The 25,320-nt window shown below is 42.3% G+C and overlaps 1 protein-coding gene across 1 annotated transcript in view; it reads right to left on the bottom strand.

Annotated features, from left to right (window-relative positions):
- Window positions 1-25,320, bottom strand: part of Ror1 (receptor tyrosine kinase like orphan receptor 1) — a 350,403-nt gene that overhangs the window by 134,937 nt on the left and 190,146 nt on the right. The window contains exon 2 of the mRNA XM_052176840.1: window positions 8,332-8,403. Coding sequence (XP_052032800.1) covers window positions 8,332-8,403 — 72 coding nt within the window. The remainder of the gene's footprint in view (window positions 1-8,331; window positions 8,404-25,320) is intronic.

The raw sequence follows: 25,320 nt of genomic DNA, 5'->3' as shown, positions 1-25,320 counted from the left end.
AGTGATATCAATGCTTATTATAAGCCTCATTAACTAAAGCTTTGGGCACATACTTGGGGCAATTATATCTCCTAGAATGCCAAGAGTAGAAACCTAACTCTGAAGAAGGAAACACTGTTTGAAAAAAAATCGGAAAAAATTGTATGAGAAAATGGATACTGATGTTCATTTGTGCAGGGAAGAGATGAAGGGCAATGGGCAGATGGGTTCCTTTGCTTGCTCTTTCTCCTCCATCCTATAATACTCAGAGCTGCCATCCCCACTGAGCTGTCAGAAGTGCATTGCCCATTTACCTATCATGTGCCCTCTTCATTCAGGTTCTTTCTCTCACTCGACTATTAGTATCTAAGGGAGAAGTGCATATAATTAATTGTCTTATCCAGTGCTTACTACCACAGGAAAAGAGTCCAGAGAGGGTAATGGGCTGAGTCTACCTCTGGCGCTATTATTTGGAGGAAAACAAGGGACACTCAAGAAAACAGCACACACATGTAAAATGACATAATGGGAAAAATAGGAATGCTGACTTCTAAGAAGCTTGGAGAAATGAGAAGATACAAATTCTGTCTGTATTTTCTTTAAAACAAGATCTGAACTGATTAAACTTGTAAAAAGAGGTAGCGTACTACACTCACAAAACAACAAGCGATTGTTTTGTTTTCCAGGGTTCTGTTTAACATCATTTTCCTGCTTTAAAAAGAAAATACAAATTTCTTAAGATCAAACTAATGCAAGACACAAAGTTCTAAATATGCTAAGTCACAGAATCAACCACTGCAATTAATCTAAGGAATCAGAACATAACAGAAATAGCTTACAGTGGGTACTGAAGCACAAAATTCTGGCTCTACATTTTATTAGCTGAGTTACTTTGCTCTGACTAGCATATCCCAGAGTCCTGAGATGGTCAGGTGTAACTTAGGGACCGCAAAACGAACTCATTTGCAGAAAATGATGAGAAGTAATTGTGTCGCAGCCTTCATTGTGACAACTGGAGGCAGAGCCAACAGCCTCTGGGACATGTAGGGGCGGGAACTGTCTACTGTGCTCAGGCAGCGGCGGCTGTGGGGAGTTTCTCCAAGCACATGAGCCTCGCCATGCAATACAAGCAAGCAGCGTGATATTTAAGCACAGGGTCTTGGCAAGAGCTGTTCTGACACAACACTGCCCAGAACTAAGGGTAATTAGGGAGTGTCTCATAGCCCTGCAGGAAATCTGGCCTGGCGCTGGAATGCCAGATTTTTCAACCTTGTCTGAAGAAATCCTCCCACCAAGCACTGCCTATTGATGATGTCTGTAATGGGTTGCAGAACTCACAGCTGGGGAAGCAGACATGTCTTCTTATTTCGTGTGTCCCTATCCTTAGAGATTTGCTTCATGGTGGACCAACTTCCACAAGCTCCTGAGGGCTGAGCTAGTCTTAAGCATTCAGACTCCCAGGAACAGGGCAGAGAGGATGGCCAGCTGACCCTACTTCTGGTGGCTTTTACTTGAGCCTAGCAAGGAGCATGCAAAAATCATGTTTTCCAGAACAGAAAAATCTTGTGATTTGATACTATTCCTTTGTAATGCACATTTCTGGTAGATTGGGATATTTTTGAATAAATCATTTTAAAGCCTCTCCTCCTTCACCAAAGAGTGCCTGTATAAGTTACTTCCCTTGTCTCTATGATTTCAGAATGACGCAGCTTGGGAGAGAAAGGATTTATCTGGGCTGAGGTTTGAATCACCTTTGAAGGATAAGGCACAGCAGGAGGCAGGACTGTGTGACTGTGCAGCAGGTGCCTGTTACATCACATCAAATCACACCAATCAGAGGCTGTCAGTGATCTACTTCCTCCAGTCAGGCCCCACCTTTTAAAGGTCCCACAACCTTTTAAAACTGTGCCCTCAGTTTTATGAGGGAACATGGGAGCTTATGGGATATTTCGCACTTGAACCATTAGCATTATCCAAAGGTAAAGCTGGCTTTCTTTTTCCTTACAGCCTCTTCAGTCTATAGCACAGGTCCTACCTGTAGTATTTGCTCAGTAAATCTTTGTTCCTTAAACAGATCTAAGGAAATTTTATTGTAAGACCATAGCTGTCTACGATTCCTGCAAGTGCAATCCTTGCCAACAGCTAAAGTGGATCTACCAGGAGGATCCCTCACCACCTCAGAAAGAAGCAGGCTTAAATCCACCTATGAAACCCGCAGGCAGTGAAAAAGCCTGAGAACTCTAAGAAACTCAGACTCTGTGCTTTGTGATTTTTTTTTTTTTTTAACTCATCAAAACTATGTCTTGTCTGGGCAAGAAATTGCTGAAAAATGGAACCAAAGGAGTAGGGAGGCTGAGTCTCAGAGCAGGAGCAAGGTAAATAAAATAACTGTACACACACTACCGAGCTGTTGGGCTGCTCTGTTTGTTCAGGGTCAGGCTTCTTTTAGGAAGTTGGCCACCTCCTGACCACACTACTGGCTTCCTTTCTCTCAGCTGAATGTCCTCTACCAACTGCAGAGAGGGAGCCATGGTATGAGGGACAACAGCTTCAGTGAGCAGTAAGGGTGCCTGGTGGTAACCCTCCCCTGTGCCCCTGTGGGCAGCTTTAAAGATGGACCAGGAGGGTCATTTATTCCTCTCTTTTAAGACAGAATTCCATAGTCCTGATTATAGATTCAGTTTGCAAAACTAAATGGGTTTGTTGTGTGTGTAGAAAGGACAAAAAAAAAAAAAAAGTCTCAGAGAGAGCTGCGGTTGGAGGGTAGCTGCTTCCAGGCCAGTGGCATGTTTCTTTAAAAGGAGGTTACCCCAAAGAAACAGGAAAGTAACAGTGGAGGGAAATTCAGATGGTCAGAAAAAGAGCAAGTACAAGCAGACCCTGGGATGAGGAAAGAGCAGCACAAGCTGTCTTCTGCCGGCAAAGAGCTTGGCTTTACAGAAGAGCAGGAGGGAGCCTGTGTGGTCAGTGCAGAGCTAGCATGGGGCACGGGGCACAGGGCACAGGTCATGGGGCACAGGGCACGGGGCACGGGGCATGGGGCACGGGGCACAGGGCATGGGGCACAGGGCATGGGGCATGGGGCACGGGGCACAGGGCACGGGGCACAGGGCATGGGGCACGGGGCACAGGGCACAGGGCACAGGGCACGGGGCACAGGGCATGGGGCATGGGGCACGGGGCACAGGGCACAGGGTACGGGGCACGGGGCACAGGGCACAGGGCACAGGACACAGGACACTGGGTACAGGGCAAGGTGCAGCTCAAAGTAAAAAGGTAGTGAGTGGATCACTAAGCCCTCACTGTGTGCACCAACCCTTAAGCTGAGAGTCTCTGATTTGTTCTGTGGTTCCATTGCTGTCCTCTGTGTGTAAATTTGTGTGCAGATATGGCTGAAGAGAGAAAGTGCTCAACTTGGGCATCTTAAATACCAGGCTGCAATCCCAGGGCTTTGGTGAGAAAGTCCTCCAGCTAGATGCTAGTTGAAGTTGGAACATGAGGCTGAGTAAGCTCTTAAAGACACAAGTTCTAGGAGGACTGTCGGCATGTGTCAAGGTACCTTGTAACCTGCAACCCATGATATTGTTCCAAATTTGTATAATTAGGAGCATGATACAATGACTCTGCCACCTCATTTTTGGTTTGGCTGATAATAGGCCTCTAAACTACAGGTCACCAAATACCATTGGCATGAACTACTTGTGCACCAAGGATGAGTTAAACCACAAGATGAGGCAACTACCCCTGAACTGGGAACTTGACTCTTGGTGGTAAAGCTCTGAGCTCAGGTGCCAAGTCCAGGTCTGTATATTATGCTGTATAATCAGCCATTCTAGATCCACACAGACACGGAATCTACAGGTATTCTTCTTGGCCAGGAAAAGAATCTTAGGCAATAGACACAAATGCAAAAGGAGGCCAGGACTCCTGTCAAGTCATGGGAGCCCATGCTAGTCAGAGTCAATGTTTCTATAACATGTCTCCCAGTTGGGCAAAAAAGCCAGATCTCTATTCAATAATACTCCCAAATCATTTGTCACCACAGAGAACTATTTGTAGATGAAGGCAGGCCTTAGAATTTTTTTTTTGGCAACCATGGGTGCAATTTCCAGTCATTTTATCCCAATGAAACATTTGGCTTCTGTAAAAAGCTCCCGAGACGTCTGTGATTGAGCCCGGGAAGAGAAGGGGGGCTCTTAACACATCACCTCAGCATCCCATGTTGATGCTGAGGCTGAGAACTTGAATAACAGTTCACCTTAGGTGGTCCTTCCTACTGAAGCATTCATCTCAGAAATACCCCTATGGCCCATCTGCGGTTGTTTTAAGGTAAGATTGTGGAAGCTAGGTGTGATAGATAGAGGAGAGAGAAAGAAAGTACTGTAGGGTGCCTCGCAGGGGCTTTTCTTTCATTGCTTCTCCGTGTGGATGCAGGGAGACAGTGTACTCAGCTATCATGCTGGCCAGAAAGGTCTGGTAACCATGGCTGGGATCCTGGCACTACCCTAAGAAGCAAACACTTCCCATATTCACACAGGACTTTTAGCATATCTCCCCATCACTGATCATCACCAAAGCATTGGATGCAGTCTTCATTTCTAAAACTGAAAGCTCTCCTTTTCTTTCCTCTTCTTTTCATTTCTTTTATTTTTTGTGCTAGCCTGACAATGGATTTTATTTTTTATTTCCACCAGCTTGCCTATATGGTTAGGGAATATGCTCCTCCCACCATAGCCCCATCTCTCAAAGTAACCCAAAGGCTTTGATTACATATTTGGGTATGACTATTTACCATGAAGCCCCAAGTTCATAGAATAGGAACCCTTTAACGACTCACCTGTGGATCTTAATTTTTCAAATACTACCCAGAAAAGGAACCAATAAAGATTTAAGCAATTAATAAATTGCTTAAGCAGCTTTCTTTCTCATTCTAAATGGGAATTAAAGACTTTTCTCCACTAACCATGTAGCAAAACATGACATCAAGAATTACTAGAAAACTCCCCTATTTTCTAGAAGGCTCTCCTGAACAAATTAAAGAGCTTGGGTGTTTTTTTCTCTTGCACATTACCAGAGGCTCCCCACTATACCATGTACTTCTCAAAAGGCAACCACCATGACAACAGAGCTGGTGAGGAGACTGTAAGCCAGGCAGCATGAATTCTCCACTAGCAGCCTTGTGGCCTTTCTTGCCCATGTGGGCTTCTTGGTATAAAGACTGGGAGGCTGATTACTTCCTTGCAGTAGGTAGCTACAGGATGACTCCATTGGTGCCATAAGGAGCTTGCTTAATAAGGTCACATATTGAAAGCATTTACCACCACAGCAGCTGCCACAGAACAGGCACTAAGCAAATGTCTGGTGTTCTTTATCTCATCTTCCCCAGTAAATACATCCCAAATACATGCATTAGAAATCTACTGCCTCCTTGGCCTGATATAGAGAGGAATAACAGGTAATCTCATTTTTAAATTCCAGATTCACTTTGATGCTAAAGAAATAGCTCTAGTCTGAAATATGAAACTCTCTCTCCCTTCCTCTCTCCCTCCCTCCCTCCCTCGCCCCCTCTCTCCCAGTATTTTGAAATGGCTAACAAAGTGCCCACTAAAATCATGAACATCTACTGTGTTCTTCTATGAAGCATCTGTCCTAGACAGAAAACAGATTTCCAGTGAGGATTAGAGCAGCAGAAAGAGCCCTGATCACAAAAGAAAACTTGGGTGGTGACATTTGAGCTGTTAATGGTTCAAACAGGCTCATGTGTTTGAATACTTGCTTCCTAGCACGTAGCATTGTTTGGGAAGGTTGTGAAATCTTAGGGAGGGAAGATGTAGTTAAACATCATGCATCTCTGAGGAGGGGCCTTGTGGGTTATTGCTAGGTCCTAGTTCCAATCTGATTTCTCCGTCCCCAGGTCCGCCAAAGCAGTTTACAATCCCACTGCCACAGCTGTGAGCCACCATGAACTCTGCCCTGCCTTCTCTATTATGATGGACTGTGGCTGTACAAACTGTGAGCCTAGATAAAGCCCTCACTCCCCCGCTTTCAAGTGTTTTATCGTGGTGATAAAGAAGGACAAAAATGCAAACCCCTTTTACAATTGCAGTCCCAAGATTCAGAACCACATGTGAGCTAAAGGATAAACTCAGTACGTTGTAGGACATGAGTATTTGTACACTTGAAGTATCAAAATAGCCTCTTGCATAACATGGTGGGACTCTTCATTTTCCTCACGTTTATTGGGAATTTATCATCAATAGAAGTCTGTGTTTTCACCCTCACTAGTCCCACTACACAAGAACAAGGTAGAGTTATAGACATGCATTTATAAATATCTCCCAACCTTATGGCAAGATAGGTGTTTAAAGAAGGCCAGTCACAAAGAAATCCATTTCTGATTCATCTATGGATCCTAATTCTACAAATATTAGCCATATAAAAATTAATAAGATATTTAAGCAGGATTGTTTTAGCTGTACTGGGCTTTTTGGTCTTCCATATAAAGTAGAGTATTGTTCTTTCAAGGTCTGTAAAAAATTGTGTTGGAATTTTGATGAAGATTGCATTGAATCTATAGATTGCTTTTGGAAGATGGCCACATTTACTATGTTAATTTTAACAGTCCGTGAAATCTTTCCAGCTTCTGATAACTTTTTCAATTTTTTTCTTGAAAGACTTGTCATACAGTTACAAGTCTTTTACATATAACCTTTACTTGCTTGGTTATAGTTACCCCCATTTTTTATTATTTGTGGCTGCTGTGAAGGGTGTTGTTTTCCTGATTTCTTTCTTAGCCTGTTTGTATTGTTTTTTTTTTTAGTTAATCTTATATTTAGTCACTTCAGCGAAGGTATTTGTCTACTGTAGGAATTTCCTGGTAGAATTTTGGTGGTGGCTTATATATATATCCTATCATATCACCTGCAAATAGTGCTACTTTGGCATCTTCCACAAGAAAACCTTCAGAACTAACCTGGACTCATAGGGGCTCACTGAAACTGGGTGGACAATCAGAGAACCTGCATAGGTCCAACCTAGGCCCTCAGTATATATGTTATAATTGTGTAGCTAGGTGATTTTTGTGGAACTCCTATCAGAGAGAGGTGTGGCTGTTTCTGACACTTTTGCTTGCTTTGGGGACCCTTTTCCTCTCACTGGATTTCTTCATCCAGCCTTAATATGAGCGTAGGTGCCTAGTCTTACTGCAACTTGATATACCATATTTGGGTGATATGCCTGGGAGCCCTGTTCTTTTCTAAAGGGAAATAGAGTAGGAGAGAATGGGGAGGGAAGAGGTTGGGAAGAGGGACTTGGAGGAGAGGAGGGAGGAAAAACTGTAGTCAGGATGTAACATGAGAGAATAAATCAATTATTATTATTATTATTATTATTATTATTATTATTATTATTATTATTTCTGGAAAAAACGAAACTATAACAAATTTAGGCAATAGATCACTGGATATATGAATGAATGACTATATGAAGCAGTAGAAGTTCCAAAGAGAGAAAGGGTACTTCCTGCAAGGGACTGCAGAAGCCCGTGGATAGCACAGAGCTTGTGTTCAGTCTTAAAACAGAAAGAATTTGTTCCTCAAAGAAGGGAAAGGGTAGGAATTGGCAAAGAAAAAACAAACAAGCAAACAAAACAGACAGAATAAGGGCAAGCCAGATAGAAGACTAGAAAACACTAGAAGATAAAGAAACCAGGTCAGAGATACAGAGGCAATACAAAGGGGACTAAAAAGAAATAAGGCTGGAGAGGCAGGCAGAGCCAGCACTCCTGGGCTTTGTTATGCCTAGGCCACAGGATCTTAGATTAGCCAATGCTTAGCATATGGCAAGCCTTAATTAACGCAGCAGCTCCATGGTGGGAATCTATTCCCCACATGTACATAGGAAGCCGCTGTCTGCACGCATGGGCAATTACAAGCATTCTACATGCTGGGTCCTGAACCCCACAAGCACATCAAATGCTTGTCCAGAAAGGTCATCCAACCAGTGGTTCTGATCAGTCCTGGCTTAGGCTGAATCAAATCCTCCAAATAAGACCTACTAGGATGTAGAGGCGGGAAGGTCAGAAGTGGTCCAGCTTCACATCTTGAAGCATTTTAACCATGTGGAACATTTTAAATGAGGAAGGGAAAAAGAAAAGAAAAAAAAATCTTCTTCAGAAATTATTCCAAATAATTAAATGTTAAATCATCACAAAGCAAGTTGGGGGATTATTTCAGGCCCCGCCTCGGCCTAACTATCTGGACAGCAGTTCATCTCAAGGAAGAACGGGCCAGGCTACGGATGAGAGCTTTTTTCTTCCTTCCTCCCCTGGTCTGTGTTTTCCGTTTGACATACCTTTGTCGATTTCACTTGAAGTGTTCCAGGACGAGGTAGGCACCAGCTCAGCACTGACTGACAACTCTGTTTCTGGAATGAGAAAGATGGGGAAGGGGACAGAAACAGGGCATTATTTAATAAGGTCACTTCCAGGCCTGGAGAAGTATTATATTCTATGGGCTTCCCTTCAGAGAGAGACTGTCCCAGTACTGTGACTGAGCATGTGGGAGGCAGCTCCAGTGGCCAGCAGAGGTCCACATCTCAGAAGCTCTTCAAGATAGCCATGCTGAAGGCCAGACTTAAACTTTAAAATTCCACCCTGAGGGTTAAAATGGAAAGAGCTACGTTTATAGAAAACTCTACAGAAAACAGAGATAACCACAGTTTAACAAATAATCTTGCCAAGAAGACCAGCCTTGGACTCATTCATTCAAAAGTCTTATCAGAAGAAAACCATAGACAACATTGTCCTGACTGGTGCTTTCGCTTACTAAGTTTATGATTCTGTGAACAGAGAAATCCAGTTCTCAACACTGGTTCTGAAGTCAGAGCAAATAAAAGCAGTCATTTGTGGTGACTACAGTTAGACAGTAATTTTCAAAGACACAGTAATTTAGAGCAAATATGCAAATCAACCATATGTAGGACATAATGTACTGTGAAGATTTAGAAACTTTTCAGTAATAAACAATGCTACACACAGGATGGTTTGCTGTTTTCTGAAAAGTTGCAGTCATGGCAATATTTTACTAACATTTTAAATAGGGTAGTTGTAAGATCTCCTTGGGCTCTATACATACAACACATCAACAATATCACAGAACATTTGTGAATCTGAGGAGGCCAGGGTCATCCAATAAAGCACATGTGATGTCACCTCACCTTCAATCTTTACAAACATCATGAATCTATTATGATTCTCTTTGCCTATTAAGCTGTACTACAGTCTTTTCAGGATAGTGTATTTTAAGTAGCCACTAAAACCAGGTCTTAATTGGAAGGCAAGCTGAACTTTAGTAAGTAGAAGGCCGGACATTGGATCATAGTGCCTGGCTTTACCCACAAACATCCCAGTAGCCTGGGCCATCTAGTACTACAGGGTATGAGAGACACCTTATCTTTGGCTCCACCTTTCCAGAAACAAGCACTTTCTTTACTTCCTTATTTGCTATTGAGCATCCACCCAAGGATTAGAAATGGTATATGTCCTTGTCATTTTACCAGGGATGTTTGCCCACAGAAACCTTGCAAAGGTCACTTCTAGCCTGTCCATTCATCAAACACTACAGAAATATATGGGCTCTTTGGCAGACCCGCTTCCCTGTCCTAGGACATGTGGAAAGGAAAGCAGACACACACTACCCACCCCGCCCATGGACACACTACACACCCTGCCCATGGTCCCACTACACACCCTGCCCATGGTCCCAGTCTGCTTCTTCACCCTAAGATAAAACCAGCATAGACTCTTTAAGGCAGTAGTTTTCAACCTGTGGGTCACAACCCCTTCGGGGGACAAATGACCCTTTCACAGGGGTCACATATCATATATCCTGCATATCAGATATTTACATTATGTTTCATAACTGTAGCAAAATTATAGTTATGAAGTAGTAATTAAATAATTTTATGGTTGGGAGTTACCACAACATGAGAAACTGTATTAAAAGGTCACAGCATTAGGAAGGCTGAGAACCACTGCTTTAAGGGGAACTGAAGTCAAATGGGCATTTTATCTAACAGTATGCTACACTGATTAGCTTGTTTCCGGCGTCATGGCAAGCTGGCAAAGAGAGCGAGTGAAAGACAAAAAGCATGCTGGGAAATCCTTGCTTGAAAACAGGTCTTATCTCCCTCCGGAGGCTCCACTTCCCTTCCTCCTGATTGCTGCAGACACCTGCAGGTCTAAGGACATCAACACACTTCACTTATGATTTCTGTCTTCATGTTACTTTTCATTCCATGTTCTTCCCCTAGAAGGAGCCTCTCGGCCACATGTCCTTTCTCCCCATTTCTCTGTATGTTATTCCTGGTGTTGTTCATCTCCTATTCAGAACTGCTCAGCCTACACACAGCCCCATTTTATATTTTATAGTAAAAGTCTCTTATGTAGTAAGGTCATTTAAGAAAAAAAAGTAAGGTACTCAAGAAAGCAGTCTTTAGCCCTGCTGTTCCAACAGTGCCTGAGAATTGATTCTTGAGTTTTTCTAAATAAAGGAAGCCTTGATTAAGTCCTGTATACAAGGGATGGAGGTAAATTGTATTGAGTATTACCTCAAGCCCAGTACATACAGAAGCAGCTTAGAGAATGATCAGAAGGAAAGACTTTCTTTCTAGAATTTAATACCTCTAAGTTCACTTGTTCATTGATCCAACACATATCCATCCATCTACCCACTCAACAAATATTTACTGAACTCTGTCCCAGACAAGCCTAGTAGTAGCGAGCAAGCTCAAGGCAGCGGTTGCTTCACAAAGCTCAAGGTCTGAAATGGACACAGAGAAATAAAGAATTTAAACAGCATGAAATAATGCTGTGAGGGGGCTGGGATGGAGAAGTGTGAGCAGAAAGTGAGAGGAACCAGCCAGGCCTCCCCGGAGTCCTGGCAAGTCCAATGATCAGAAAGGTCCATCTCTGACCTTCTAATGACCTCTCTGAAGGTTATCTATGAATGAACAATTGCAAAGACCTGGCGAAGCTCTTACTGTCCCTCAGACTCTTGTTGCTGGAGAAAGGGCAGTCTCCAGTGACAGATCTGTCCAGAGCACAGACCTGTCTTTACCTGCACAACTTGAGCACTTTAGAGAGCCTTGGAAACAGGGAGTCTTGCCCAGGTTATCAAACCCTGGTAGATTTTCAACCAGCATGGGGTCATTTGTGCTTTTTATCTCCCTAGCAACATTAGCACCTGCTGGGGTTGGAAGGTTGACCTAACACATTAACACTCATGCAGCGGGTTCTCAGCTTTCATTTTCCTTTACCTCATGAAGAGACAGAAAAATCATTGTGTATTCGGCACGGTTCTATGAAAAGTTTAATGGCTTCTGCTGAGGTCTTAGGATAAGGATTTGAGCTGGTGGGGTAGCATCCTGCTACTGAGCCACAACCACCAAAACATTTTGTTGTTGCTGTTTTTGGAGACAGGCATTCATTCCTAGGTAGCACAGGATGATCTTGAAGTCACCATCTTCCTACCTCAGCCTCCCAAGTACTGAGATTACATATGCTAAAATTATAGACACATGTGTAGTGTGCATGGATGTATATATGTGGATTTGTTTGTGTGGGGTACAAGTGTATGGGTACACATATGTATTACTGTATGCACATGAGTATGGAAGTCAGAGTTTGACACTGGTGGCCTTCTAAGTAACTGTCCTCATGACTTACTGAATCAGGGTCTCTTACCTAACACAGAGATGGCTGAGGCAGTTCATCTAGCTAGTGAGCTTGTCTAGAGAGTCTCAGAGAGCTGGAACTACAAGGCAGGGACATCATACCTGTATAGTATTATACATGAGTTCTAGGGATCCAGAATCCAGTCCTCATACTTTTGTGGTAATCACTCCATCCACCGAGCCATTTCCCTAGCCCCAAATAATGTAACTAGATACACCTCAGTGAACAAACATAATGGTGACATCAATAAAATCTTTCTTGTGTTGGAGCCTCAAACAGCATAGTTCTGTTCTAAGCAGCTTAACTCAGAACAGAATTTTACAACTGAGTAGAAATAAAAAATATGTAAAATGGCAATTCGGTGATATTAAGTTTATTATGAATAAGACAAAACCAAAACTAGAAGTGCCTAACCTTTCTACATTACACACATCTTTACACACCTTTACATTTCTCTAGCCACCAATAAATGGTCTCTCCCTTTCATTCCAATTAGATTGCAGATGTCTTGGGAGCAGGGAGCGGGACTCAGGCATCCCCTGTGCCCTCTCTGACTTCAGATAGATCTAGGCAATGCCAATGTGTGGTAGTGCAGCAGGAGGGAAGAGGCAGGTTTCTGAGTTGGACAATTTCAAATTCTGGCTCTGCCACAACCTGGCCTATGACCTGGGGAGAGTTGCTTCACATTCCCAGCACCTCCCTTGTTAAATGGACCCAATTGTAATGATCACAGAGTGTTCTTGAGGCTATCTGGAGATGAGTCAGATGAGTCAGCCTTCAGCAAAGGGGCTCTGATGGCTGAAGATAAAGACTTTTACTAACTACAGACAGACGAAGGGTGTTCAACTCCCAAACTCAGCTAGGGAGTGTATCAACCAACAGAGATCTGTGGACTGAGCTTTCTCAATCCTTGAATCTCACTGGGTGAGTCTGACATATTTCATAGCTCAACACTTTTTCAAACTACTTGGGTGACAAGCTCCAGCACTGATATGTCTTCTAAGTAAATAAATGATAACAAAAGGAACAAATGAATCTAGAACTTCGAAGTAATTTTAAAATCTGAGGGAAAGGGAATTCCAGGCTGAGATAGCTTCCTGGTTATTAACCAAGAAACAACCTGGTGTTTCTAGGCAGTCTTTCAAAGCCAAATGTTATTTTCAATTTGAAGCACCACCCCAAACCCCTAATTGTCTGGCCATTAGTTTTGACACATGGATTTTAGGCTGATCGTGGAAGGAGTGTGGCAGAACTGTCTTAACCATCTTCCAAGTTATGCAGGCTCTCAATGATGGGGATTTTTGTGGAGCCCTTTGTTAGATGGGCAAATTGGGCACACCCTAAAAAACAAGCCATAATTCTACTTGAGGCACAGATAGAGAGAAACAAACCCCCTTTTCAGCCTCGATCCCCAGCCACTTTTAAAGCACTTCCAAAGAGAAGCCCACTTTGGATGCAATTGAGACAGCTATTAAGATTCCAAGCACCTTCTAGTAAGACAAGTACCTTGTATTTAGGTCGCACTTTTCCTTTCAGGAAAGTCAGTACACAGAACAGGCATTATTAACTCATGACTCCATATGGGAAGGCCCAAGGCCCAAGATTATCGCAGTCTGATTAGATTTGAGGAAACCCAGACTCAGGCAGAAAGCTTGCCTAAGGTCCCCTGACATGTCATCAGCTGTCAGCAGAACATACCCATGGCCTCCTGTTCCCAGCTCTGCCTCAGTCTGGCTGCTGAGAACACTGGTAGTGAGTGCCTGTGTCACTTTTGGGATTGAAGATGTGTGTGTGTGTGTGTGTGTGTGTGTGTGTGTGTGTGTGTGTGTTTCCCCCTAAGCTCCATATTGTCAATTCGATTTTTTAAATTTTCCAGCAGGTGAAGAATAAAAGGTGGTGGTGGGAGTGTTTTCAGGGGGAAACACATATGGAATGTGTAATTCATATCTTCTGGCTGCCTGTGAAAATCACATTTAAATTAATGGGATTGAGGGTTCCTGGGATTAGTACAAATTATTTTAATCTGAGAGGTAAATTCAAGAAGGTTGCTATCATCCTGCAGGACGTAAATGGTTTTCCTCCAGCCACATCAGGCTGGGAATGCAGCATCAGGAGTGCTGGTGATTTAAAAATACTTAGTTTGCCTCAGATTGTTTTGGTTTAAGTGTTTTATCTGTCCGGACCGGGTTTCCTGTACTGTGCCTTTATTGGTATCCTGGGGAGATCAATAATGAGAATTAAATACAGAGAAACATAAAACAAAGTCTAAACTGAAGCCAGAATCCCTCCCAGAGTCTCTTTTGAATCCCATAGCATTATGCCTCCTGTTCCCTTCAGGCACTTGGCACTTTGGAAGGTGACCAGAAGGGTTTTGAGTATTCTGTTTATCACCAAGTATGCACAGCATGAGGCTGGGATGAAGTTTTATGTTATTCTCAGGATCTGCCAACTCAGAACTCAGCCAGTAGCAAGCAAATGTGTCCTTAAAGCCATACACGCCAAGACAACCTTTGGGAGATATTACAGACCAGCATAGAATTAATTTCTTTGAGGTAGTGTGGTTGACTGTAATGTTGACCTTAGGCAAAGCCCATGCCCAAGTCTGGGTTTCTTCATGTCCAGCCAAGATACAATTGTGTTGCTTTTACATTTTGGCTGGTGGGTTTCAGAGGGATTTGATTCCAGCATGGTGAGGAAGTCATGCCGAGGCGGGTTGCTTTATTAATGGCTGTAGGAACTTGAGAAGGACCTTTTTCATGGAGCCACAGAGGTGGAACCTAGGATGGCTATTACCTTCAAAGACCTGTCCCTGGTGACCCATTTCTGCCAGTCAAAACCTCCTACTAAAGAATCCTCTAACAAGGTCTACAAGCAGTGGAAAAATAGTTTAAAATGTGAGCTGCCAGTACAAGACATTTCAGATGAGAGCTGTAACTAGTATCTTGGGTCTTCTGAAGTGTTGAATTTAATACCTATTCTGTGTGCTGGCTCTCTTGAGAGGGAAGAGAACTTATCTAAATACAAGACTCCTACAGCTTATTCCTCCCTGCACCCACATCTTTTTGAGCCATCTTCAAAGAAGGGATGGAGTCTATTTCTGCACCATCAATTCTAGATTGCCTGTGACTTATGTTAATTCAGAATTTACAGAGATCAGACTGGCTCAGTGAAGATCAGAAATCACACAACCATGGACTCATGAGCTGAATAAATGCTTGTTTGACGTCACTAACTTAATCCCCAGCCTCATGATACTTGGTGATAAACAGAATACTCAAAATCCTTCTGGTCACCTTCCAAAGTGCCAAGTGCCTTAAGGGAACAGGAGGCATAATGCTATGGCATTCAAAAGAGACTCTGGGAGGGATTCTGAATAATGAATAAATTACTTGCAGGCAATGACCACTCACAATAAGAAAAACACATCTCAATAAGCTTAGAAAGTAATCTAAAACTAGAAACCCTAAAAATAGGCGAGTACATTGAAAAAGGCAGCACTAGAACATGACTTTTATAGTTCTAAAACTCTGTCTTAATCTTTCCTCTTAAAGACAAACAAAAGAGACAAGACTTGAAGCATTTGTGTACATTCTGAGATGAGTTTGAGGTTCTAATGTAAAACCTTGAGGGAGGTATCTCTGTTGGTGGTATGAAGTGCTATGGAGAACATCTGAGGGCAGAGAGTCACCCCAATCTTGGAGGACCACGAGTCGAAAGCTTCTGTGGTCATATTTATAAGAGAGGCAAATGCAGGAATCTCTTTCAAATGGTAGTATGGGAAGAAGGGTCTTCTCACATGGACCAATACAGAACTCAATCAGCAGCATTATCTAGTCAAACTTGGTGTCGTGACCATTTCCCCATAACAGGCTCTATATCATACCCTCAGGAGATGAAGGATTATTTTCCACATAACCAACATTTGATCTTCATGTCCATTTGGCCATCAATCTGCCAAGGCTGTTTTTGGAGCTAACAAAAGGCAAACCAGTCCCTGCACTGAAAGGGAAGGAAGTTACTTTTACCGATGGCCTCTGTGTACACTAGGCCTAGAGCTGCAGGCTTGGGAACTTTTAACAAACATGTAAGGCCATGGTTCAGATGTGACAAGGAGTTGCTCAGTTGTGAAAAGGGACTGCTCTTCCTGTCTCAGAGTTGTCACGAGCAGCATCTCAGGGGCCTTGATAGTCAACAGCAATGAGCAGGAACGGGCAAAGCTACTGTGTGTGTGATGGATGAAGAGCCTGTTTGCTCGTGTGTGTCACCTACAAGGCAGGCAACTCCATCTTCTGCAGATAAGAGAGTGATTTTGACAGTTCCTATGCTGACAGTATACGGCCTCCCTTTCTCGAACATGCTTACCTATCTTCAGCAAAAGAGGACCTTGGCATTGGAGGCATTTCCTGTGGGCACTAGAATCCCTTAGGGGTATCTGTTCATTCTTCACTTCCCAGTTAGAGTTCCACCGGGAACACCCCATTCATACAGACCTTTCCCTGCCAGCCCTGTGAACTCTCTTCACCTTTCCTGCCCTGATGCTATCTCGCAGATGTACACTCAGCATGTGGGAGAAATTAAGTCTGACACCATTTCCAAACATCATAGAAAGAAAGGTGATATCTGGGCTTGTTCCAGCTTCTGGCTATTATAAATAGGGCTGCTATGAACATAGTGGAGCATGTGTCCTTATTACATGCTGGGGAATCCTCTGGGAATATGCCCAGGAGTAGTATAGCAGGGTCCTCTGTAGTATCATACCCAGTTTTCTGAGGAACCGCCAGACTGATTTTTGGAGTGGTTGTACCAGCTTGCAATCCCACCAGCAGTGGAGGAGTGTTCCTCTTTCTCCACATCCTTGCCAGTACCTGTTTTCTCCTGAGTTTTTAATCTTAGTCATTCTGACTGGTGTGATGTGAAATCTCAGGGTTGTTTTGATTTGCATTTTCCTGATGACTAAGGATGTTGAACATTTCTTTAGGTGCTTCTCAGCCATTTCATATTCCACAAATGAAAATTCTTTGTTTAGCTCTGTACCCCATTTTTAATAGGGTTATTTGGCTCTCTGTAGTCTACCTTCTTGAGTTCTTTGTATATCTTGAATATCAGGCCTCAATGGAGGAATGGTATATAATGGAAAATATGGTATATTTAAACTATGGAATACTACTCTGCTATTAAAAACAATGAATTCATGAAATTCTTAGGCAAGTGGGTGGAACTGGACAATGTCATCCTGAGTGAAGCGACCCAATCACAAAAGAACATACATGGTACGCACTCACTGATAAATGAATATTAGCTCAGGAGCTCGGAATACCCAAGAAACAATTCACATATCAAATGATGCCCAAGAAGAAGGAAGGATAGGCCCCTGGTCCTGGAAAGGCTCAGTGCAACAGTGTAGGGGAATACCAGGACAGGGAAGTGGCAGGGGGTGGATGGGGGAAAAGGGGGAGGGAAGAGGACTTATGGGACTTTCGGGGAGGGGGGATCCAGGAAATGGGATATCATTTGAAATGTAAACAAAGAATATATCAAAGAAAAAAAAGAAAGAAAGGTGATAAACAAAATCCATCAAAGAGACAATAGGAGACAACACAAAACTCAAACACCGCACATGGTAAACTAGAGAGAAAAGCATTCTTAGTGCTCAAATGGCTGAGGGCTAGCTAACAGAGCACAGAGCACAGGAGTTTCTACATAGCAACATGCAGGAAGGTGTCAGAGGGCACAGCAGGCAAGTGGGCAAAGGGAATGAGCTGGCAGACGATAGGGAAGAGGAGGCAATGACTTCAGAAGAAATCAGAGGGAGCAACAGACAAGTGGCCAGTAGGGATGAGATGCAGTGTTCTTAGACATACACAGACATACTGCATTTGTTGATAAAGCATAGACACTCTGAAACCTTCCATATGAGTGGCTAGAGAGATGGCTCAATGGTTAAGCTCAAAGGTTACTCTTTCTGAGGACAAAAGTCCAATTGCCAGCACCTACAGCCTCAGCTCACACGGCTGTGACTCTAGTCCTGGGGATCAGGCACCCTCATTTGGCCTTTGCAGGTGTGTGTACATGTGTGTACATATAGGTACACAAACATCCGCAAAATATTTCATTTTAATCTTTAAAATGTTATGTTTTCCAAGTCAGATTGGAAAAATATAAAAATAGTTAGATGACACTCTACCCTGAGAAGTCTTCTGAAGAAATAAGCACTGCTGTGTGGTAGGAATATAAATTGGCTGAACTTAATAAGATTTCTGTGGAAATTAACGTAAAAGGTAGTTGTGCTGAGGGGATACCAGTGTTTCATCCAGGTGTGCAGGTGCACTCTAATAGACAAAGGGACACTCATACAGGACTTCAAGATGCTGTCTGGAGGAGAAAAAGATTGGAAACCACTTGTTTCTCCAACAACAAGCAAGACCCGCTCAATAAATTGGAGCTATCTAAATGTCTCCACAGAACAGAGGGCAGGACTGTATGTGTTGGTTTGAAATAATCATAATTATACCCTTAGGTCAAAAACAAGTCTATCTAGGAAAAAAACAATTATAAAACCAAACTGTGTATGGTTATGTTTTTGAGTTCTGTACACACACATGTATTTGCATTCTTACACATATAAATCTACATCCTCATGAAAGAGCTATAAACGGCACATCCAAAATCTAGGAACAATGTCTACATACGAGAAGAGGGAGAATTAATAGGCCAGGTGCAGGAAGGAGGTTTACTTTCCATTGTATGTTCTTTTAAGTTTATAAAATGTTATAGACTTTATATGTGCAAAATGGGGAGACTATAAAAAGACTTCTCATGTCTCTGTGGCAATGTGTTGTGGGAACCTAGCAAGCACCTCATCAGAGCATGAGGAAAGAAACAGAAGTGGCTGGCAAAGGTTGGCATGGGATGGTAACTCTTGTCTTGAATTCTGAAGGACAAGAAGCTGCAGAGACTGACATACAGTCCCCCACACTAGAAGGCTGGGTGAATTGGGGGGGGGGAAACTATTGGATGTTCACTCGGTTTCTGAGTTCTAATATATTTGGTAAACTTGAGATGGTATAGGTGAGAAGTACAGGCCCCACCTGAATGGCTCACAGATGAAAGAAGCAGGCATGATGTAATGTGCAGACAGTGGAGGAAGAAGACGTGATGACATCAGCAAATAAATTAGTAGAGCATTCACATGAATGCATTTCCTATACCTACTGTGGCTCGTAAAGCAAAACTATAATTTCTACACTAGTGATGACAAAACCAGAATACTCTGACAAATGTCACTAAGACCCAAACTCCTGGATCTTTCCCTGCCCTGTGAGGTTTCTGGTGACATCCTCCCAACTTAAGGCCTCTATTAGTGTGTGCTTGTAGGGTCCCTTTCTTTCAAAACAAATGCCCTAACAGAGAAGTGCATGTTATAACAAAACTATTATATTGATGTTTGCTTCACTCTCAATATTTCATGTATGTATTATAAAAGATGTGTGCTTTTTCTTTCTACTAAGTTTGCAAAACAAACAAACAAACAAATAAAAAACATTTTATCAAAGGTATTCTGTCTGAAAGTTATAATGTCGAAGTGTAAGCCAGGAAACTCGGTCAGAGCCATCAGACCCTGCAACTTCTTCTCACTTCCTATTGTCATATTGTTTTCCACATTGAAGAGGAAGATGTGGGAGCAGTGCAGTTAGTCAAGCAAACAAGGTGAAGGAAGATGAGGTCATCTGCTTTCCTAACAATCCCATTGAGGTGTCGAAATGGCTTCTCAGACACCTCTAAAACTTAATAGCAACCTTCTTTGTGGCAAACACACTCCTACACAATACCCTTCAACCAAAAGAAACTCATGTTATTCAGCCCTGATGTTTTCCAGTTTTTCCTAAGCCAGATCAAAAGCTGTATGTTCATGCAGGCAAATTAGCCTCAGACACAGCAGACCATGGGAGGCCCCTGGTGAAGAAGACCTGGGTTATTTATTGCTTTGCCCAGAAATTGGCTGGTTCTCTCCACCACCAGATACAGGAGCTTTATCTTTTGCCGTTTCCATTCTTTAACATCAACCATGATAAAAAATAAACACTAAATAGAAAGTTCTAAAAGTGAACATTTCATATGTTTTTAACAGCACATTATACTTAGTAGTGTGAAGAGATTTCATACCACCTTACTCCTTCCAACTTGGTTGTTAGGAATACCTGTGCTAACTATAGATGGACAGTTATTTGGTCACAGTAGCTACCTTGAGTATCAGACCGATGGTTGCCATATTTTAGAACTTGTATGCAAGCAACCCCATGGCATTATGTAAACATGTCACGAGACTGCCATCGTTTAGCTCACTTCATCTCATTGGGTAGAAGTCTTGTAGTATGACCTCCATGGTTTGGGGCAACTGTTGTGATGTCTAAGTTGGGGTACTCAACTCTCTTTGTTCCACATACACACATGGAAAACAGGTAAGTTATTACCACTTTACCTTGACTTTACCAAATGAAGCCTGAACACCAGCTTCTGAGTGTCCAATATCTCAGTTGGCTGTGAACTCTAGATAAGTATTATTCTTGATGATTAAAATAGAAGTTAGGAAGGCCCATGCTACAAAGGTCATCCATGTCGGCTTGTAAGAGAATCTAACAGCCGGGTGGTGGCGGTGCATGCCTTTAATCCCAGCACTTGTGAGGCAGAGGCAGAGGCAGGTGGATTTCTGAGTTCGAGGCCAGCCTGGTCTACAGAGTGAGTTCCAGGATAGCCAGGGCTATAGAGAGAAACCCTATCTCAGGAGAAAAAAAAAAAAGAGAGAGAATCTAACAGTCCTTTATGGAGGGAAGGAGCTTTTATTTTGTGCATTGTTTTCACCTGTTTCTCAAGTCTAACAGTGCTTTGTATAAACGGATTCTGGGAACTCCATGAAAATGTCAATAAATCAAGCTCTTCCTTTATTTATCTTTTGTTTTTAAAGTCAGGAAGAAAATCTGGCTTTTTCCGTCCTTTCTGTCAACATGTGATGTCCTTGGGAGGATACCAGTCAGGGAAGTATATGTTCAAACACTCAGCTGAGGAGAAGGACGAGGGAGCCGCTGGAACACTTCATCTTTGACAAAGTTACAACTTCCCTCCAGAGGGGGGGGGGGAAGGCCTGGAGATTTTTGTTTTTAAGGGTAAAAAGGTTCACAGTAAAATTTAAATGTTTCATGGATGTCAAAAAGCTCATAAAGAAAGGATGTTTAGGTGAGCTAGACATGTAGCTAAAAGCAAGCCCACATCTTGGGAGCTTTTAGGAGTAACTCTGGTATTTCCAAGGTGCTGGTTTTACCCTCCTGAGGGCAAATGTGGAAACTGGCGATTTGACTTGGCATGGGAGAGTCAATGAATTACAGGACCAGGTGGAGCAGATTCAGACCTTCCCTGGACGTTCATGTCTGAAGATTCAAGATCAAAGTGCTCTTTAAAGTTGTGGCCAAAATGGCCTCCCACCCAGCCTTCTCTCCCTAGGCAAGTCTCCAGGTGTTTACTCAACAATGGAAAAGGCTCAGACTACAGACAATGCCTTCTATGAATCTTGTGGCTGTTCTGTGCCAAGACTTTTACAATTTTATTTCAAAAGAATAGTCCTTGTGTCCACTTGGCACCAGTAGACATGAGGAAGGTCCACCGGAGCAGGTAGACTTAAGGATATGACAAAAGATAGCAAACAAATTTTGATATGCTAGTTCAACAAAGGCTAGTGTGAGTGCCATGAAGAATCTTAGCCCTGAGGAAAGAGAGAGGCTGGAAAAGAACAAGAAGCAAGGCCATGATGGACCTTAAGTCTGTTAAAAAAAAAAGTCTCACTAGCATCCACACAGTTATCATTTCATATTGATGGTTCTGATATAAAAGAATGTCATAAGAATAAAGATAATAGAATATTTGGTTATTCGAGCTCATGGCCAGGTGCAGTGCAGAATGGCAAACACAGGGAGAGGTCTAGATCCTGTCATTTCAGGAAGCATTGGGTAGATACTTTAATTACCCAGCTGGCAATAGTGCTTGCATAGCATACATAAAGCCCTATGAACAGAATATGGTAGGTATGATGGCTCATGCCTGCATTCCTAGTATTTGGGGAAAAGTAGGGGGATCATGAGGGTAAGTCATCTTCAGCTACATTGAGAGTTCCAGGCCACCCTGGGACATAAAAAAGTTTGTCAAAATAAAGTTGAGTGAAACCACACATTGACCAAAGCAACAGTTGACTAATGAATGACTGAGGCCTGACATCATCAGACAGATGGCATGTGTGAGGAGCTGTTACTTATTTTGTGACACAGAAAAGTCAAAAGTTAACCTTGATGAACTGAAGATGGCCATTATTCATTATAGCAGTTACACCAAAGTAGGCTTTTAAAATTATTATTATTACTACTATTATCACTTGTATAAATATGTATGATGCATCGGGTGAGTGTTTTTGACATTCTGTGCATGTAGAGGTTGAAGGACAGCTCTAGAGAGTCAGTTTTCACCTTCCATTTTTATGTGGGTTCCAGGAATCGAACTCAAGTTATCAGACTTGCATCATTAAGAGGCAAGCACCTTCAGCCATTGAGCAATCTCATTGGGCCCATACATTTTAATTGGACCTGACGAAGACAACCCAGCAATCAAGAGGGTCCAAAACAATGGACCAGCCAATGATCCCCAGAAGTCCAAAACAGTCACTGGGAACCTACTGTTTTGAGACACTAAATAAAATATCTTATGCCAATTTTCATTTCATTTTTCTAATTATATAGTCAGTATCATCTTTGCTGTTCATACTTTACATAAAACAGGCATAAAAGAAGAATCTCTGAGACTTGGAAAGATCAAGTATTTGACTCAAATTCAAATAACTAATATGAAGCTCAGACAAGTTTACTAACCGAAGACCACACTTTTATAGCTATACAATACTATCTTAAGAAACTATTTTTTTTTAAACTCAGAAACACACTTTGGTAGGGGCTGTAGAAAGTGTAACCTTGAGCAATGCTAGTGAGTACAAAAATGAAAGAGGCACCATAACAAACAGTAGAGCAGTAAATTGAATAAAAACTGAAACCCGTAATTTCTATATGAGTCAACAATTCTCTTCCTCTCATTAATCCAGGGAAAGATTCTTCTAGAAGAACTAAAACAGAGACTTAGACAAACACATTGATGTTCACGGAGGTGGTTATGATAGACAAAGGGTGAATGCAACCTAAATGTAGGCTGTTAGATAGAAAAGGAGATGGGTATATTCCTATAGTGTGGTGTTATGGGGTCTTAAAGGGAAATGGGACTCCAGAATGTGATCCAACGAGAATGAAGCATGAGGAGAATACATTAACGGAAAGAAGCCAGTCAGTCACAAAAGGACATGCATGGTATGACTAAAGTAGGGTATTATCTGAAGGACATTAGCAAATTTAGCACATCAACAATCAGTCTAGGGGCTGTGGAGATGGCTCAGTGGTCAAGGGGTGCTTGCTGCTTCTCCAGAGGACTAGAAATTGGTTCCTAGTATTCTCTCACAACCACTCCTGGTCTGGGAGATGTAATTCTCTCTTCTAGCCCCTGTAGGAACTCCCACACCCCAAATAAAGCAAACACACAGACATAAATATATGCATAAATAAAAAGAAATATGTTTTAAGGCAGACTACTGGTTACCAGGGGATGTAGTGATGGGGACTGATCCCAGAGGATGCAGGCATTAGGGTATGTGGGGATTGGGTACTAGTCCCTGGGAGATATGGAGACTGATCACCTCTGACTGATTCATCAGAAAACTGGTTATGTGGAGATGTAGTGGGGGTGGCTGATCACCAGGGGATGTAGTGGGGATATTCGTTACTTGAAGATGAGATGTAGTGGTGGGGACTGGTCACCATGAAATGTAGAAGAGGAGAAGAGTGGTCACTAAAAGATGTGTGAGGGTCTAGTCACCAGGGGATGTTGGGGGGAGATTGGCAGTTTTTAATGAATACAGAAATTAGTTTTAGCCAATGAAAAATATAGGAAGGGAGGGTGCCAATGATTGTACAAGGCTGTGAAATGTATTTAATGCCATTTAACTATGTACATCAAATGGCTAAAATGGTCATTTTATGTTCAGATAAATCACCCAAATCTTCTTAAGGGAGTATACTTCTCATGGCTGGAAGTATCTGTTTGTCAGAGACTAGAGGAGGGGCTAATATTCTGGAAAGGGGCTCAATTAGATGAACTCTAAGAACTTCCAGCTCTAAGTTTATATGACAGAATAAATGCTTTATGAATTACAGAGGCAAAACAAGTTTTTATTTTTCCATATGAATACAGACTACCTTTTATCCTAGACTGTCCCAGCCTGGTAACTAGGAAAGTGGGGCCCTGGAGGCAATTTACAATCAGATCTCTCATTGTTTGTAAAGCACATTACCAGAAAAACATCTCCACCTTCCTTTAATAAGGACCAATTTGTTGTTGCTATTATTATTGTTGTTGTTGTTATTTTGGAAGCTTCTAACTTTCATTATTACAGAAAAGATGGAAAAGAAGAAAGTCAAGGTCTCACCATTCAAAAATTAATGAAGGCCCTGAAACAATTATGCCTTAAATATACAGAGGTCTCCTTAATATAAATAGAGTGTATTTCACAGCACATCTTAGAACAAGGGATCCATTTCAGCATGACAGAGCGAGCAATGGAGCAGGGCTGTAGTCTGCACTCAATTTGAGGTTTTACTTGTGTTGACATTGACTAATGCACAAATAGCCTGGCTTAAAGGATCTGAAAAACACTGGGTCACAGTGTGAAATATACGCTAATATAGCGCAATTTATATAAAGATAGGGGAATGTAAATAGCTAACTGAAGCCAGCAGTAGTGGCTCCAGCCAAATAGGATCAGGGAACACTGAGAAGGCAAAGGGAATGTTGTTCTCCTGAGGACCGCTGTGAACACTACCCTCAGGTTTACTCCTAGCTCAAACGGAATGAGAACATTCAAACTGGATTTCTGCTATCAGAAAATATGCATGTCTCTGCCTTGGTGCTCAGAGCAACCTGAAGAAATAACCTAAGTTCAAAGCCAGTATGATATCAAATAACCTAAGTTCAAAGCCAGTATGATATCAAGTCTCCAAGGTTTAGGGCACATAGTCTAGTGGGGGTTAGCTGAGCACACAGTCCCTAAAAAGCAGCATGGCTGGTTTGTAGGTGACATCAACAGACCTGACCAAGGGTAGTTAGGAAAAGAGAGGTTTAGTGCTCACATATCAGGCATGAGAATAGATATGGCCCACACTGATGGTCTTATTTAACCTTCATGGTGTGTCTAAAGAACCAATATGGTGTGGAACATAATGTAATTGTTAATAAATATCAGTGGGCATCCTTCCACAGGGAAACTATAGCTGTGGCAGCGATCAGCCATTCCTCAAGTCTATATGTGCTGACCGCTTGAAACTGTTGTAAAATTCATGGGAGAAGAATAGAGGCAGACACCACAGAAAAGCTGTTAACAGATTCTAGATAACTGAGTTGGGACCTCAAAAGAGGAAGAGGGAAGGGAGAAACTGTAATTACATTACATTGGCCGTTGCACTTTGGGGTTC

This window comes from Apodemus sylvaticus, chromosome 3, assembly GCF_947179515.1.
Source record: "Apodemus sylvaticus chromosome 3, mApoSyl1.1, whole genome shotgun sequence".
Classification (NCBI taxonomy): Eukaryota; Metazoa; Chordata; class Mammalia; order Rodentia; family Muridae; genus Apodemus; species Apodemus sylvaticus.
The sequence above is the reverse complement of the archived record's forward strand: the minus strand, read 5'-3'. Positions and strand labels throughout refer to the sequence as shown.